Source organism: Ranitomeya imitator, chromosome 4 (assembly GCF_032444005.1).
Source record: "Ranitomeya imitator isolate aRanImi1 chromosome 4, aRanImi1.pri, whole genome shotgun sequence".
In the NCBI taxonomy this organism is placed as follows: Eukaryota; Metazoa; Chordata; class Amphibia; order Anura; family Dendrobatidae; genus Ranitomeya; species Ranitomeya imitator.
This window is the reverse complement of record NC_091285.1, coordinates 384,431,639-384,449,288: the sequence shown is the minus strand read 5'-3', so window position 1 is coordinate 384,449,288 and position 17,650 is coordinate 384,431,639. Positions and strand designations below refer to the sequence as shown.

At 43.6% G+C, this 17,650-nt stretch overlaps 1 protein-coding gene across 2 annotated transcripts in view; it reads right to left on the bottom strand.

Annotated features, from left to right (window-relative positions):
* Nucleotides 1–13,405: 13,405 nt before the first annotated feature.
* The window catches only part of CCDC3 (coiled-coil domain containing 3), a 108,115-nt gene continuing 103,870 nt past the window's right edge, over nt 13,406–17,650 (bottom strand). Inside the window, exon 3 of one of the 2 annotated variants that reach the window (XM_069765209.1) lies at nt 13,406–14,775. In XM_069765209.1, the coding sequence (XP_069621310.1) occupies nt 14,500–14,775 (276 nt within the window). In that variant the 3' untranslated portion in view covers nt 13,406–14,499. The remainder of the gene's footprint in view (nt 14,776–17,650) is intronic. The other variant, XM_069765210.1, reaches the window with a different exon arrangement.

Here is a 17,650-nt window from a genome sequence, read left to right as displayed (position 1 = left end):
TTGGAATCACTGACTTGGCCCTATCTTGCATCTCGTCATGCCTAACAGACCGGACATTCAGCGTCTCCCACTCACACACCACCTCCTCACCTCACCCCCTATCTGCCGGAGTCCTACAAGGTTCAGTCCTAGGGCCCCTGCTCTTCTCCATTTACACCTTCGGCCTGGGACAGCTCATTGAATCTCACAACTTTCAGTGTTGCCTCTATGCTGATGACACACAGATCTACATCTCTGGACCAGATATCACCTCCCTACTAATCAGAGTCCCACAATGTCTGTCTTCTATTTCATCCTTCTTCTCTGCTAGATTTCTAAAACTTAATATGGACAAAACAGAATTCAACATCATTCCCCCATCTCCCTTGACCCTCCCCCCCCAACGGACCTATCCATTAAAGTAAAAAGCTGTTCACTCTCCCCAGTCCCACAAGCTTGCCGCCTTGGGGTAATCTTTGACACTGATCTCTCCTTCAAACCACATATCCTGCTGACTTCAACTCAAAAATATTTGAAGAATATCAAGAATCTGAAAAAACCCTAGCACATGCCCTAATCATCTCCCGCCATGACTATTGCAACCTCCTGGTCTGTGGCCTCCCCTCTAACACCACTCCAATCTATTCTAAACTCTGCTGCCCGACTAATTCACCTGTCCCCCTGCTATTCCCCGGCCTCTCCCCTCTGTCAATCCCTGCACTGGCTCCCTATTACCCAAAGACTCCAGTTCAAAACCCTAACCATGGCATACAAAGCCATCCACAACCTGTATCCTCCATACATCTGTGACCTTGTCTCCTGGTACTTACCTGCACACAACCTCCTATGCTCACAAGATCTCCTTCTCTACTCCCCTCTTATCTCCTCTTCCTACAATCACATACAAACAAAAAAAACATAGGAGAGAAGAAGCGCACATAGGGTCTTATCTGACAATTTCAGAATCTGTTATTCAGAAAACTGCTCACCTGGTGCCCCTTTGATAGGGCATATAAACGTCAGCTGCCGCAGATCCACGGGTCAAGGATTGACCGTATCAGGATCAATATAAAGGATTTTTGTGGATATTGTCTGCGCTGCTGAACAAATGGAAATCCGGATGTATTGATGAAAAGGAATGGTGGTTTTATTCAACGCATTTCGAAGCCTGTATATGACTTCTTCCTCAGGAAATACCACACACATCATAGGCTTCCAAACGCATTGAAAAAAACACCATTCCTTTTCATCAATACGTCCAGATTTCCATTTGTACAGTAGGGTGGACAATATCCACAAAAATCTTTTATATGGTTCACAGTCACATACAAGAATTCTCCCGCGCATCACCTCTACTCTCTACTTCAACATATCAGACTCTCGCCTACTGTGGAAACCTTCAAAAAGAACTGGAAGGCTTACCTCTTCCGACAAGCCTACAACCTACAGTAACCACCGATCGATCAAACCACTGCACGACCAGCTCTGCCCTCGCCTATTGTATCCTCACCCATCCCTTGTAGATTGTGAGCCTTCGCGGGCAGGGTTCTCTCTCCTTCTGTATCAGTTGTGACTTGCATTGTTTAAGATTACTGTACTTGTTTTTATTATGTATACCCCATGCTCACATGCAAAGCACCATGGAATAAATGGCGCTATAATAATAAATAATAATAATAAATGACCCATTGTAAATGGTTACTTACTGAATCCCATTTGTGGTACAGCTGCTGAAGGACAACAAGGAAAGTGTAACTTCTTACTGAACTTCTCTTTCCTTTAGTCCAAAGCAGCAGCACCATTATTCCTAACGATAACTGCATTTGGTCAGGAAGTCACTTTCTATATAACTTTTAATGGCAGAGAAACATTTCAAGCAAGGAGGCTTTTGGTCCACAGTTCTTCTAATAGACGTGGCATCATCAGCAGACCTTATGTCATGTTTTTCTGCTTAGTACACAGGATGTTCAGTAGTATGGCTATATAGGCTGACAATTCATGTGACTAATTGTTATCACCTGTTATCACCTGCTTCTGAACGATCACCAGTTCTGTCCAGCGGTATGGTTATTCTAATGGACCAAGTAGTGGTTTACCTCTCCAGTGCAGACATAGAAGCTGGCCAGATCCAGTGATCCAGCCAGCTTCAGCGCAGTGCTTGCAAGTTCTATACCAAAGAGCTTGTTTACTGTAACCTGTGCACTTTGTCTAGAAGACTAGCCACAGCTGATACACTGCGGAGATGGCTGGTATCCTAAGCAACCACCAGTAAACAATAATGGTTTTAAGAATTGAGAGAATTTTGAATAAGTATATTGCTAATGTGCTTCTTTTTGCAAGAACTTTGCAAAGTTACCAATTTATGAAGCTGACTTTTCATTTCATCTGATATTTTGCACTGGAAAATTATTAAATGATTACACTGTCACATGGTAGCTGTAAAACAAATTGCAATCCTGTAGTTTAACTTTGTAATGAAGGACAGTGCAGTTTAGCTGTGCTCTGGAACATGCCTAAAGTAGAGCTTCTACTGTGATAGATAATATCACAGAGCCTAATTCATTGCAGTGTAAAGTTCATACCAGTAAGGCTACGTTCACATTTGCGTTCTGCTGGGCTGCGTCGGGCGCAGCCGCGGCGACGCATGCACCATGCGCCCCTATATTTAACATGGGGGGCGCATGGACATGCGTTGTGCTGCGTTTTGCAACGCATGCGGGGTTTTTTGCCACAAGCATGGGGCGCAGAAAACGCAGCAAGATGCATTTTTTTTGCGTCCAAATTTCGGCAAAAAAGGACGCATGCATCGCAAAACGCTGTGTTTTAGCGTGCGTTTTGTTGCATTTTTGTTTGCGTTGTGCAACATCACACAAAGCAAATGTGAACGTAGCCTTAGCGTCAGTGTGCGGGTGTGCTGCAAGATGGGGTTGTGTGTCAATGAGGAGAAATATACTGCAGGAGTGAACTGAAAGGAACAATGAACTGCAAGATGGGGTCCTTTAAAGATGAAGGTATACTGCAGGATGGGCCTGTATACAGGGGCTGAAAGAAGAGATATACTGCAGGAGGAGCTGAAAAGAATTATGTGCTGCTGCATGGGGCTCAGTATAGATGGACTGAGAGGATATACTGCAGGATGGGGCTCTGTATAGAAGGTTTGTGATTAGATGAGTTGTGTTTCCTGCCTGTTGCTGAGAGACCAGTGATGTGAACTGCAAATGCCACTCTATTGATGCATATTGTGGCACCCCTAGGGGTATTTGCCACAAAAATAGTTACTGACAGTAAGTACAAATACTAAAATAGCAAGACTGCACTACCACCTCCGGCCAGAAGGGGGAGCTCCAGAGACTCCCCTTGATCCATTCTGGTCTGAGAGAAGAAATGGCAGTTGGGCCAAGGAGCTGATAGTGAGAGGTCATACAGTTGAATCTCTAACAGCCCTGTGACTGTTACCAGGCCTAAATCACCGGCCTGAGGAGAAGAGGGATAGAGAAAAAGGACATTGTGAGAACCGGGTAGCATTAATCACTACCCAGAACAGGCGCAAAGACGGATACCGGATCCGTGGCTGTATTCATTATATATAATACAGCAACCGGAAAAACGTGAGGTGATATCAGCTTCACTAGGGCCGGACGCAGCAACAGACACAGAGTTCAGCGGTACTCCCAGAGGGGGGTAAACCGATAAAAGAACTCGGGTTGCCCGTCGAACCAGGACCCGGAGGGGACAGATTGGGCCGGCAGCCAGTTCACATACAGCAGCAGGGCCACACAGAAATTGCGCACAATAAGAGGCGAAGACCCCGGCAGGGTCAAAGTAACTCAGAGTTCCCATACAGACTCCGGTGACAGGACTGGTTGTAAATCCTTTTATGTTAAAGTAAACTGGTTAAACGTTTCAGTGCCTCAGTCTTTCATTTGGACAATAGCCATCTATCCAGGATCGGGATCGTCACCGCTGGGAGAACCTGCTGCTGATCAAGCAAGTGCCTGTCCCCTCATGATACCCCTTACACTGTGCATTGCCTGAGGCCACAGCACCGGGTCAAGCCACCCGTGACATCCCCCTCAAGAGACAGACTCCATTGGTCCGGTGCTGGGTATCCCGGTCTCCTGGGCGTCACAATTGGCGTCACGAACAGGATCTAGCCAGCCCGTATACCGGGTATTGTGTGCCGTGATTGGAGCCCAAAACTGTGAAAACTGGGATGAAAAATCTTGAAAATTGACTTTATTAAAGAAAAATCCATTCCCCATTGAAAACTATTGAAAGTGACTTTTCCCCATTGGTTATAATGGAGTAAAGATGGCCGCCATCCCCTGAGGTAATCACTTCATAACCGTTAGGCACGAGACTGTTAATTGAGCTACGCCATCACCTGAGCCCCAGTCTAACTGAAAAACTTCAGAATCCGCCATTACAGAGCGCGGTGGGTGGGAGCAGCAGGGGGCGTGTCATTGTGGGCGGCACCAAGCTGAGCGCTCTGACATCAGAGCAAGGGGAAAATCGATCCTGCTGCGCAGCGGAACGAATCTACACTATCCCGACGGAAGCGGAGGACCGGAAGGGTCCGGATTAACTAAGGGGGCACAGTATGTCGCAGCACGGAGACGCCGCAGCACCCGGCAACGCTAATGCAGCTGAAAGACAGAGTGTCAATAGAGAGTCCGGCAGCGCAGCGGTGCAAGGAGTGGCGCCCATCATGTCGGTGCTGATGCCATATACCCCGGGTGGCCTATGGCTTCCAATGTATGAAGGTGAGCCTAATACCCTTGACGATTTCAGAGAAAAGATGCTGGCCCATTTTGACATGTTCCCTGTGGGTGAAGTTCAGCGTGTTAGTCTCCTGATGATGCAGTTAAGTGGCCATGCTAAGCGAGAAGTCACAGCATGGGCAGCTGATCTAAAAGGCACTGTTGAACGCATATTTGCTGGATTAAAAGCTACATTTGAAACCACGGCCAGCAGCAAAGCTAAAATACGATTCTTTAATTGCAAACAAAAAGCTAATGAGGGCGTGAGAGACTTTGCCTTAAACCTGCAGGAAGCCCTTAAATCACTTACACTGGCTGAACCCATTTTTAACACCGGAGCGGATAAACTGCTAAGAGATCAATTTATTGAGGGACTCTACACCCCTTCTCACCGGGGGCATGTGAGCATGCTTGTTTTTAAGAACCCTGAATTGACATTTGCCCAATTAAAGGAGAGCGCTATACGTCTCCAGCTGGCAGAGGCACCTCGGGATCAGGATCCTGCGCAACCCATGGCAGAGGCACCTCAACAACAGGGAGTGCCAGTGACATCAGCTACAGTGGGGCAAAAAAGTATTTAGTCAGTCAGCAATAGTGCAAGTTCCACCACTTAAAAAGATGAGAGGCGTCTGTAATTTACATCATAGGTAGACCTCAACTATGGGAGACAAACTGAGAAAAAAAAATCCAGAAAATCACATTGTCTGTTTTTTTATCATTTATTTTGCATATTATGGTGGAAAATAAGTATTTGGTCAGAAACAAACAATCAAGATTTCTGGCTCTCACAGACCTGTAACTTCTTCTTTAAGAGTCTCCTCTTTCCTCCACTCATTACCTGTAGCAATGGCACCTGTTTAAACTTGTTATCAGTATAAAAAGACACCTGTGCACACCCTCCAACAGTCTGACTCCAAACTCCACTATGGTGAAGACCAAAGAGCTGTCAAAGGACACCAGAAACAAAATTGTAGCCCTGCACCAGGCTGGGAAGACTGAATCTGCAATAGCCAACCAGCTTGGAGTGAAGAAATCAACAGTGGGAGCAATAATTAGAAAATGGAAGACATACAAGACCACTGATAATCTCCCTCAATCTGGGGCTCCACGCAAAATCCCACCCTGTGGGGTCAGAATGATCACAAGAACAGTGAGCAAAAATTCCAGAACCACGCGGGGGGACCTAGTGAATGAACTGCAGAGAGCTGGGACCAATGTAACAAGGCCTACCATAAGTAACACACTACGCCACTATGGACTCAGATCCTGCAGTGCCAGACGTGTCCCACTGCTTAAGCCAGTACATGTCCGGGCCCGTCTGAAGTTTGCTAGAGAGCATTTGGATGATCCAGAGGAGTTTTGGGAGAATGTCCTATGGTCTGATGAAACCAAACTGGAACTGTTTGGTAGAAACACAACTTGTCGTGTTTGGAGGAAAAAGAATACTGAGTTGCATCCATCAAACACCATACCTACTGTAAAGCATGGTGGTGGAAACATCATGCTTTGGGGCTGTTTCTCTGCAAAGGGGCCAGGATGACTGATCCGGGTACATGAAAGAATGAATGGGGCCATGTATCGTGAGATTTTGAGTGCAAACCTCCTTCCATCAGCAAGGGCATTGAAGATGAAACGTGCCTGGGTCTTTCAACATGACAATGATCCAAAGCACACCGCCAGGGCAACGAAGGAGTGGCTTCGTAAGAAGCATTTCAAGGTCCTGGAGTGGCCTAGCCAGTCTCCAGATCTCAACCCTATAGAAAACCTTTGGAGGGAGTTGAAAGTCCGTGTTGCCAAGCGAAAAGCCAAAAACATCACTGCTCTAGAGGAGATCTGCATGGAGGAATGGGCCAACATACCAACAACAGTGTGTGGCAACCTTGTGAAGACTTACAGAAAACGTTTGACCTCTGTCATTGCCAACAAAGGATATATTACAAAGTATTGAGATGAAATTTTGTTTCTGACCAAATACTTATTTTCCACCATAATATGCAAATAAATTGTTAAAAAAACAGACAATGTGATTTTCTGGATTTTTTTTTCTCAGTTTGTCTCCCATAGTTGAGGTCTACCTATGATGTAAATTACAGACGCCTCTCATCTTTTTAAGTGGTGGAACTTGCACTATTGCTGACTGACTAAATACTTTTTTTCCCCACTGTATGTCTGGGGCCATTGCTAAGCCCCTGGGGCCCAGTACTAATGAGGCTCTTCAACAAAAGCTTGACTCTTTAACTGATGTTGTTGCTTCAATGGCTAAAACCATGCAGGAGATGAGAGGACACAAGATGGAGTTGGCAAACTGTAGAGAGGATGTTCCATGGATGAGACCCCGGAGATACCCGACATGGAGAGGACGACCCCGCGACCGCTACCAACCGGATGGACAGCCCATTTGCTGCCGTTGCCAGCAGCCAGGCCACTTTGCACGAGATTGTGATTTAAACGGGAATCCCCTGGGAATGCGGGCCGCTTCGCAGGAATGAACTTTCAAGGCCCAACACCCTGGCACGACAGGTACATCGGAGGACGACCCATTATCCCGATCGTGCTGGACGGAATTCCCCTCAACGCTTTGCTGGACACAGGTTCCCAGATTTCATCTATACCGTATATCCTTTATAAGAGGTACTGGGCTGATGCAGATATTGATAAAGGGCCCTCTGATGTTGAACTAGATATATGGGCCAGTAATGGTAAGTTGGTACCGAAACTAGGATTCAGGGAGATGACCATAAAGATTGGTAAAGTAGAACTGAAGAAACAGGGTATAATTGTTGTTGATGTTGACCGGCGGAACTGTGAACCAACTGTATTGATAGGAATGAATGTGATAGAGAACTGCTTTTCCGAAGTCATTTCTGTCTTACAGCAAATTGCTGAAACTGCCCAATCCTGCCAGCAGAGAGTTCTCCGGAGGGAAATAAAAGTATTGATGTTAAGGCAACAGGTAGAAGTTGCAGGTGGAGAAATCGGCAGTGTGAGGGTAAGTGATCCAACGTCTATTGTAATCCCACCAAAAACAGAAATGCTGGTATGGTGTAGAGCAGCCATTGGTACTAAGGGACGAGATTATCAAGCCTTAATAGAACCAGTGTACACCGACAGCAGGCCCACTATACTCACAGCACGAGGGATAGTCGAGGTACACCGGGGACGAGTGCCGGTACGACTTTTGAACTGTAGAGAGGAAGAGGTCACTTTGCCAAGGTATGCTACAATGGCAAAGCTATATACTGTTGACAACAATGCCATCACAACCATTGAGCCCTTAGAACCAACCTGTCAGGTGGAAGGCAATGGCTCAGATGGAGAAATAGAGGATTGGTGCCAACAGCTACACGTGGGCATAAATTCAACACCTACCCATCAAAAACAAGGGGTGTATAGGCTAGTGACGGAATATGAACAAGTCTTCAGTAAACACCCATTGGACTTCGGACGGATAGAAGGGGTAGAACACACAATCCCCACAGGTGACCATCCCCCAATAAAAGATATAGACCCATACCGCCCGCTCACTATCAATGTGCAAAAGATATGCTGAGGGAAATGAAACAGGCCGGGGTAATAAGAGACAGCTGTAGCCCCTGGGCGGCCCCTCTAGTGATTGTCAAAAAAAAGGACGGAACCATGAGAATGTGCGTAGACTACCGGAAGATTAATAACATCACCCATAAAGACGCCTACCCCTTGCCTAGGATAGAAGAGTCCTTAACTGCTTTGAAATCTGCTAATTATTTTTCCACCTTAGACTTAACAAGCGGGTATTGGCAAGTCCCTGTGGCTGAGAGAGATAAGGAAAATCTGCATTCACCACACCAATGGGTCTATGTGAATTTAATCGCATGCCGTTCGGACTCTGCAACGCATCCGGTACCTTCCAGCGGCTGATGGAATGCTGCCTCGGACACAAGAACTTCGAGACCGTCCTCCTGTACCTAGATGATGTGATCGTCTACTCAAAGACTTACGAACAACACTTAATAGACCTGGCAGAAGTGTTCGAAGCCTTATCCAGGTATGGCATGAAAGTCAAGCCATCCAAATGTCACCTTCTCAAGCCAAAGGTACAGTACCTGGGACACATCGTGAGTTCGGAGGGAGTAGCACCAGATCCCGAGAAAATAAGCGCCATAAGGGATTGGCCAAGACCTACCAGCGCAAAAGAAGTGAGACAATTCCTGGGATTGGTGGGTTACTATCGCAGATTTATAAAAGGATTTACCAAGTTGGCAGCACCCTTGCAAGACACCTTGGTAGGGCAGACGAAGAAACCTTCAAACCGAAACCCTCCTTTTCAGTGGAACGACGAAAGGGAAGACTCCTTTGAACAACTAAAGAAGGCACTAACCGGAGAAGAGGTTCTGGCATACCCAGATTACCATAAACCTTTCATCCTCTACACCGATGCCAGTAATGTGGGACTAGGAGCGGTGCTGTCACAAAAGCAAGAAGGTCGGGAGAAAGTCATCGCCTTTGCAAGTAGAAAGCTCCGGCCTACTGAAAGAAATTCAGAAAATTACAGCTCCTTCAAATTGGAACTACTGGCAGTAGTTTGGGCTGTGACGGAGCGTTTCAAACACTATCTGGCCGCTGCAGAATTTATTGTCTATACTGACAACAATCCGTTGACCCACCTGGACACAGCTAAATTAGGTGCGTTAGAACAGCGATGGATAGCCCGGTTATCTAATTACAACTTCATAATCAAGTATCGAGCAGGTCGCAAGAATGGAAATGCCGATGCCCTATCCCGGATGCCACACTTGAGAGATGTAGAAGAGGAAACGGGGGAGCTTGAAGAAATTGAACTACCAGCCTTCCATCGTCCCAAGGCAAAACATCATCAGTCAAGTACCTATCAGAAACAACAAGAGGTGAATTTTAATCCGTTAGCACACCATAGATGGGCTGACACCCAAGACAGCAATCCGGCTGTGAAGTTGGTGAAAGGACTGTTGACTGAGCAAAGTGCATATCCCGATGAGGATGCCCCAGAAGAGACGCATCAACTCTGGAAAGAGAGAGGCAAAATGTTCCTGTATCAAGGGAAGCTCTGTAGAAGATACACCAATCCGAAAACACATGAATTGGTTTGGCAGATTATTGTGCCTAAACAAGATGTGAAGATGGTCCTCGAAGCTTACCATAATGGTGCTGGTCACTTCGGTTGGAAAAAGTTAGAAGTACTTCTAAGAGAAAGATTTTATTGGGTCGGGATGAGAAAATCAATCGAACAGTGGTGCAGAAATTGTGGCCCGTGCAACCTCAGAAGAAACGATCAAAAGAACCAAAGAGCACCACTGCAGCCCATAATCACCAAACAACCACTTGAACTTGTAGCCATGGACCACGTGAAGTTGACACCAAGCCGGTCCGGCTATGTCTATGCCTTGACCATCGTGGACCATTATTCACGTTTCTTGGTAGTAGTACCCGTAAAAGATCTGACAGCAAAAACAGCAGCCAAAGCGTTCCAAACGTACTTTTGTAGACCCCATGGATATCCGGAACAGGTTCTCACCGACCAAGGTACAGCCTTTGAATCAGAGATCTTCAGAGAATTCTGTAATATGTATGGTTGCAAAAAGATCCTGACGACGGCCTATCATCCACAAACAAACGGCTTATGCGAGAAGATGAACCATATTGTAATAGACCTACTAAAGACTTTACCTGAGACAGAAAGGAATCAATGGCCAGAGAAATTGCCTGACTTGGTGGATCTGTATAATCATGTCCCGGTGAGCTCCACCAACTGCACCCCAGCTTACCTTATGCGTGCAAGACCCGGCCAATTACCAATCGATCTAGAAATGGGAATTCTGAAACCAGACGCAGAAGTTCAAGACTCCAATTGGGATATCATACGGCAAAAGCAGTATCGCCAAGTGCAAGAGAGTGTGGAAAGAAGCCTTCAGCAAACTAGAGAAAGACAAGAGCGAACTTTCAACCAGAATGCTCTAGCGACCCCATTAAGACCGGGTGACCAAGTGCTCAAGAGAAATCGTCGAACCAATAAACTGGACAATCAGTGGGAAGCCGTACCCTACACAGTTTTACCAACAAGAGTGGATAATCCTAAAATGTGTCTCATTAGCAAAAACGGAGGTTAACATCTGTACTAGTGTCAAGAGACAATCTTAAATTATGTCCGGAAGCATTGAAAGAGCCAGACGTTGTCCAGCCAGAACCAGAAGTTATTCAACCCATACAGGTTCAACCAGTAAAGGAAAAAGAAGAGGAAGTGTATCACACCTGTATAGGAGACTTTCCCAAAACTCTACTAACATACCATGGTGCAGTAGTGGTTCCCATGGTGGCCTTTTACCCAACTCCGAACCCAATACCAGAAGTCCCAAGACAGGAAGAGGCTGACCCCGTACTACAGGAGGTTCCAGGCCAGGAAGAACAGATTCCTGGTCAGAGTAATCCCATTCACGGTGGACTTGCCAACTCCATAGTCGTGGAATTATCTTTAGCAGAGCGGGCAGATACTACATCCGCAGTAGACAGTAGTACACCACATGAAGAGACACCGCTATTACGTAGATCACAGCGTAGTACCCAGGGTCAATTACCGGCCAGGTATGCAGATTACCAACTATAAAGCTCATAATGTGAATTGTATATATGTTATGCCGTATATAGTTAAACAGAAAATGTAGTATAGTCATTGTTATCAGTCTGCAACGTTTAAGCCCAGTGCCTACAGAGACTTGTCTGTATGAACTTATTGCATATTCTTGAACTTTTTATCAGCCCGGAGGCACTAAATCAAAGCTCCGGAAAGACTGCTTTTTGAACTTTGCTTTTCGCTCTTTTTGAACTTTCTTTAGACTTTATATTGATAACTCCGTTGGAAAAATGGAACTAAATTCCTGGACACTAAGTACAGTGCCTTTCCTAATACCTTCAAGGATAGAACTGTATTAATGGACGCTATTTGAAGTGACTTTTTACAGAACTCTATTTTTGTTTCCTTGAGTGGTTTTTGTAACTTTTCATTTTTAAGACTCTGTACATATTAATTGTTATTTCAAAATGTTATTGTCCCACAGTCCCGGAGTACTGTTCTTAACTAAGGGGGAATGTGGCACCCCTAGGGGTATTTGCCACAAAAATAGTTACTGACAGTAAGTACAAATACTAAAATAGCAAGACTGCACTACCACCTCCGGCCAGAAGGGGGAGCTCCAGAGACTCCCCTTGATCCATTCTGGTCTGAGAGAAGAAATGGCAGTTGGGCCAAGGAGCTGATAGTGAGAGGTCATACAGTTGAATCTCTAACAGCCCTGTGACTGTTACCAGGCCTAAATCACCGGCCTGAGGAGAAGAGGGATAGAGAAAAAGGACATTGTGAGAACCGGGTAGCATTAATCACTACCCAGAACAGGCGCAAAGACGGATACCGGATCCGTGGCTGTATTCATTATATATAATACAGCAACCGGAAAAACGTGAGGTGATATCAGCTTCACTAGGGCCGGACGCAGCAACAGACACAGAGTTCAGCGGTACTCCCAGAGGGGGTAAACCGATAAAAGAACTCGGGTTGCCCGTCGAACCAGGACCCGGAGGGGACAGATTGGGCCGGCAGCCAGTTCACATACAGCAGCAGGGCCACACAGAAATTGCGCACAATAAGAGGCGAAGACCCCGGCAGGGTCAAAGTAACTCAGAGTTCCCATACAGACTCCGGTGACAGGACTGGTTGTAAATCCTTTTATGTTAAAGTAAACTGGTTAAACGTTTCAGTGCCTCAGTCTTTCATTTGGACAATAGCCATCTATCCAGGATCGGGATCGTCACCGCTGGGAGAACCTGCTGCTGATCAAGTAAGTGCCTGTCCCCTCATGATACCCCTTACACTGTGCATTGCCTGAGGCCACAGCACCGGGTCAAGCCACCCGTGACATCCCCCTCAAGAGACAGACTCCATTGGTCCGGTGCTGGGTATCCCGGTCTCCTGGGCGTCACAATATGCAAGAGGATTGTCTTATGCCATATGCATCAATAGAACATTTGCAATATCACAGCACTGATCAGTCAGCAATTGGCAACAAATACAGCTCTACACTACTAATGAGGAGTATGGCAGGGGAGTTAAACTCTGCTAGAAACAACTGAGGATGCAAAATCACACAGGTAGCTATACTGACATAGATGGCAGATAAAGCCGACCAGGAAGGGTTCTGCATAGTAGCAGAGGGTGCACAGAAGCATGAAACCAATTCTGCACTTAGATTTGAATGATGATCTCTCGGAGAGAGGCTAGCCAGGTGCACACAAGAGAAGAGTCTGCAACACTGTGGAGAAGCAAGTGCTGCTGGGAAATGTAGATTTAGCAGGTAAGAATAGGACCTCCCAATCTGCTATGTGTGCACAGACAGATAGAAATGGAAAAAGAAGTAAAGTTGCGAGAAAGAATAATTGTCTTGGACTTAGTCTGAATATTAACAATAAGTTTGCTTTACTGGGCTTTTTGCAATAAAAATAATGTGATTCTGGGCATAACCTCTTAAAAAAATAAGATACCGTAATTTATTATTTCCCCTCTAAATATTATTCCAACTGTTGCAAATGTCACTAAAATAATGAAACAACTTTTTGATAGGTGCAAGGCAGTAACTGTACTAGGGAAATAAAATTTAGTAATATATTTTCTACAATATTATAAAATATGTTTATTGGTACAAAATACACAAATTACCATTTTTTTGAACATGTAATGATTTTAAATGAATATGAAGCATTAGAAACATGTTCTGCAGGTTAATTATATAAAATTAAAAAGTAACTGTTTAAGCATGATAAACTGGAGCTGCCCAGCAACTCACACAAAGGTTGATGCTTATTATAAAATCAGGACATTCTTTAGAATCTAGAAGCTACATTATATTAATGTACTTTATATAAAATGGCAGGGGGCATAGGACGGGTGATCAAATCTCTCATTTGGCTGTTTCTATATCTCTTTATATTGAACAAAAGACTCAGGGACTCCACAGCAGTGATTGGTAGGAGTCCCAAGCAAAGGGATCCACAACGACCTAACACATCATCTATCATGTGGACAGTTAAAATAGGTTTTTACCAAGAAAGCCCATTCAAGTACTGACATCAGTGAACAATTACTGACATCGAGTATCCGTATTCTACTTTATTCTCATGAGGCATTTCAGAAGCTTGTACTATTATTGTTCTCTGAGGCTGGTTTCACATTAGCATTTGGCTGGGCTGCGGATGGCTGCGTACTTCCTCCCTTCAGCTCCGCCTACTCCGCATGCATCCTGCATACCTATCTTTAACATTGGGTACACAGGGACATGCGTTGTATGCGGATGCGTCCTGAAATGCAAAATTTTGCGTTTCCGTGCGGTCACCGGACACGTCAAAACGCCGCATGTGGATGCATCCCCATGTCCCTGCTTACCCAATGTTAAAGATAGGTATGCAGGATGCATGCGGAGTAGGTGGAGCTTAACGGAGGAAGGGAGGAAGTACGCAGCCATCCACAGCCCAGCCGAATGCTAATGTAAAACCAGCCTAAGCTGTTAGAACACTATTCATATATAATCCCCTACGTGTCCAGTAATAAGGATTATTAGAATGCAGCCAAATGCCTGGAAATAATCTAATGTAAATTATGCCCAAAAAGGTTACAGAATGTTCCAGGCACAAATTCTATTTACAAGATAAATCTGGCCTAAAGCTCAAGTCCTACAAATATTTTGTAGCCTCCATATAGGGTTCATACTTTCAGATACATTGAGTGGGAATTCTTTTGCTTCAACGAATTTACATGCGTATTTTGTCCTGTAATTGTTGACAGTTGTGCGTTCAGTTTTCGATTCATCATTTCCATATTCTTGCTATTCTTTTTTGCCTGCCGTAAAGACTTCTTGACTTTTTTCATGCGATCTTTTAACTGTTTGTTGCGGGCCTCAAGTGATGCTACTTTCTGCTGAAGTTTCTTCACCCTGTCCTCTTCTTCAAACAATGCACTCTGAATAGATGAGCACATAAGCTATGGACAAAAAAAGATGGACAAATGTTATACAACTGGTCAATGCATTGAAGGCATCATGCCCATTAGGCCACTTTCACACGTTCAGTATTTGGTCAGTATTTTACATCAGTATTCGTAAGACAAAAGCAAGAGTGGAACAATCAGAGGAAAAGTATAATAGAAACACGTCACAACTTCTGTATTTATCACCCACTCCTGGCTTTGGCTTACAAATACTGAGGTAAAACACTAACCAAATACTGAACGTGAGAATGTGGCTTTATGGAAACACTCAGTGTTTCGCTATATAGCTCTACAATACAAGAGTGTAGCAACAACATACAGGTGCATCTCACAAAATTAGAATATCATCAAAATGTTATTTTATTTCAGTTCTTCAATACAAAAAGTGAAACTCATATTAGTGTCATTACAAGTAGAGTGATGTATTTCAAGTGTTTATTTCTGTTAATGTTGATGATTATTGAGTTTTCATTGGCTGTACGCAAAAGTCATTATCTCAGTAAATTAGAATACTTTATAACATTGGCTTGAAAAAATTATTTTAACATCCGAAATGTTGGCCTACTGAAATGTATGTTCAGTAAATGCACTCAATACTTGGTCGGGGCTCCTTTTGCATCAATTACTGCCTCAAGGCGACATGGCACGGAGGTGATCAGTCTGCAGCACTGCTGGCTGAGGTGTTTTGGAAGCCCAGGTTGCTTTGATAGGTTACTTCACACTAGACCTTGGAAATTAAGGTCCCAGAGTCCGATGGAAGAGTGGAGAGTCAGACAATCCAAGCTGCTTGAGGTCTAGTGTGAAGTTTCCACAATCAGTGATGGATTGGGGCGCTATATCAAATGCTGGTATAGGCACACTGTGTTTTATCAAAACCAAAGTCAGCGCAGCCGTCTACCAGGAAATTTTAGAGCACTTCATGCTTCCCTTGGCCGACAAACTTTTTGGAGATGGAAATTTCATTCTCCAGCAGGACCTGGCACCTGTTCACACTGCCAAAAGTACCAATGCCTGGTTTAAAAACAACAGTATCACTGTGCTTGATTGGCCAGCAAACTCGCCTGACCTCAACCCCATAGAGAATCTATTGGGTATCGTCAAGAGGAGGATGAGGTACACCAGACCCAACAATGCAGACGAGCTGAAGGCTGCTACAGACTGATCGCCTCCATGCCACGGCGCAATGATGCAATAATTGATGCAAAAGGAGCCCATCCAAGTATTGAGTGCATTTACTGAACATACATTTCAGTAGGCCAACATTTTGGATGTGAAAATCATTTTTTCAAGCTGGTGTTATAAAGTGATAATGACTTTGGGGTTTTCATTGGCTGTAAGCTATATTCATCAACATTAACAGAAATAAACACTTGAAATACATCACTCTGTTTGCAATGACTATCTAATAGATGAGTTCCACTTTTTGTATTGAAGAATTGAAATAAATTAACTTTTTGATGATATTTTAATTTTGTGAGATACACCTGTATATCCACTTTTTTAACAAATTCTTTAGTGGGAAATATTTGTATGAATTTATAAAGACAGAAAATATAACTATAAATTATGTATGAATTACTAAAATATGAACGTCCAGTAGGGCCCCATATACTCCCATTAATGCCATATAACTCAAAGCTGTAGAGAACTGTAATACGTGCATTAGCTCTAAGCATCAAAACAAAATGATCAAAAGATCTACAAGCCAACAGAGAAAATGTAAAATGCTAATTTGTGCTTGTGCAAGAGAAGCTAAATATTCCACAGTTGCACTAAATACCTGAACAATTATCGAAAATGATGTTTGCTATTTCAGGAAGAATTCGCTGTCTGCCATTTATGGTGGCTTTTTCTAGCAGCAGCACGCAACAATGAAAACTTAATGGTTACTCAGGAGGGGGTATAATGACTTAAAGATTTTAAAACCAAGATATTTTAAATTACACACAAATTTCTTACGGAAGACTAAATTAAGCCTCTTTATTAAGGGTTCAATGAACTCCCCATCTAAGGAATGACGGTAAAATGTATGTCTTTTCCACTGATTTTTTACCAAATATGGGTCTCTGTTCATCCTGTTGGCAGAGAATAGCAGCCACAAAAATTAGAAGGCAAAAATGTAAAAAAAAAAAAGTCTAACACTATTAAATGTTATCAATAAGCATATTCTGCAATGAGAAAATATAATTATACCCTTTGAATAGATTATTTTTATTCTTTTGGATATTAGCATACAGTTATATGAAAAAGTTTGGACACCCCTATTAATCTTAAGCTTAATGTTTTATAAAAATTGTTTTTCTTTGCAACAGCTATTTCAGCTTCATATATCTAATAACTGTTGGACACAGTAATGTTTCTGCCTTGAAATAAGGTTTATTGTACTAACAAAAAATGTGCAATCTGCATTCAAACAAAATTTGACAGGTGCATAAGTATGGGCACCCTTATCATTTTCTTGTTTTAAATACTCCTACCTACTTTTTACTGACTTACTAAAGCACTTTTTTTGGTTTTCTAACCTCATTGAGCTTTGAACTTCATAGCCAGGTGCATGCAATCATGTAAAGCTACTTAACCCCTTTACCCCCAAGGGTGGTTTGCACGTTATGGACCGGGCCAATTTTTACAATTCTGACCACTGTCCCTTTATGAGGTTATAACTCTGGAACGCTTCAACGGATCACAGTGATTCTGACACTGTTTTCTCGTGACACATTGTACTTCATGATAATGGTAAAATTTCTTTGGTATTACCTGCGTTTATTTGTGAAAAAAACTTAAATTTGGCAAAAATTTTGAAAATTTCGCAATTTTCCAACTTTGAATTTTTATGCAATTAAATCACAGAGATATGTCACACAAAATA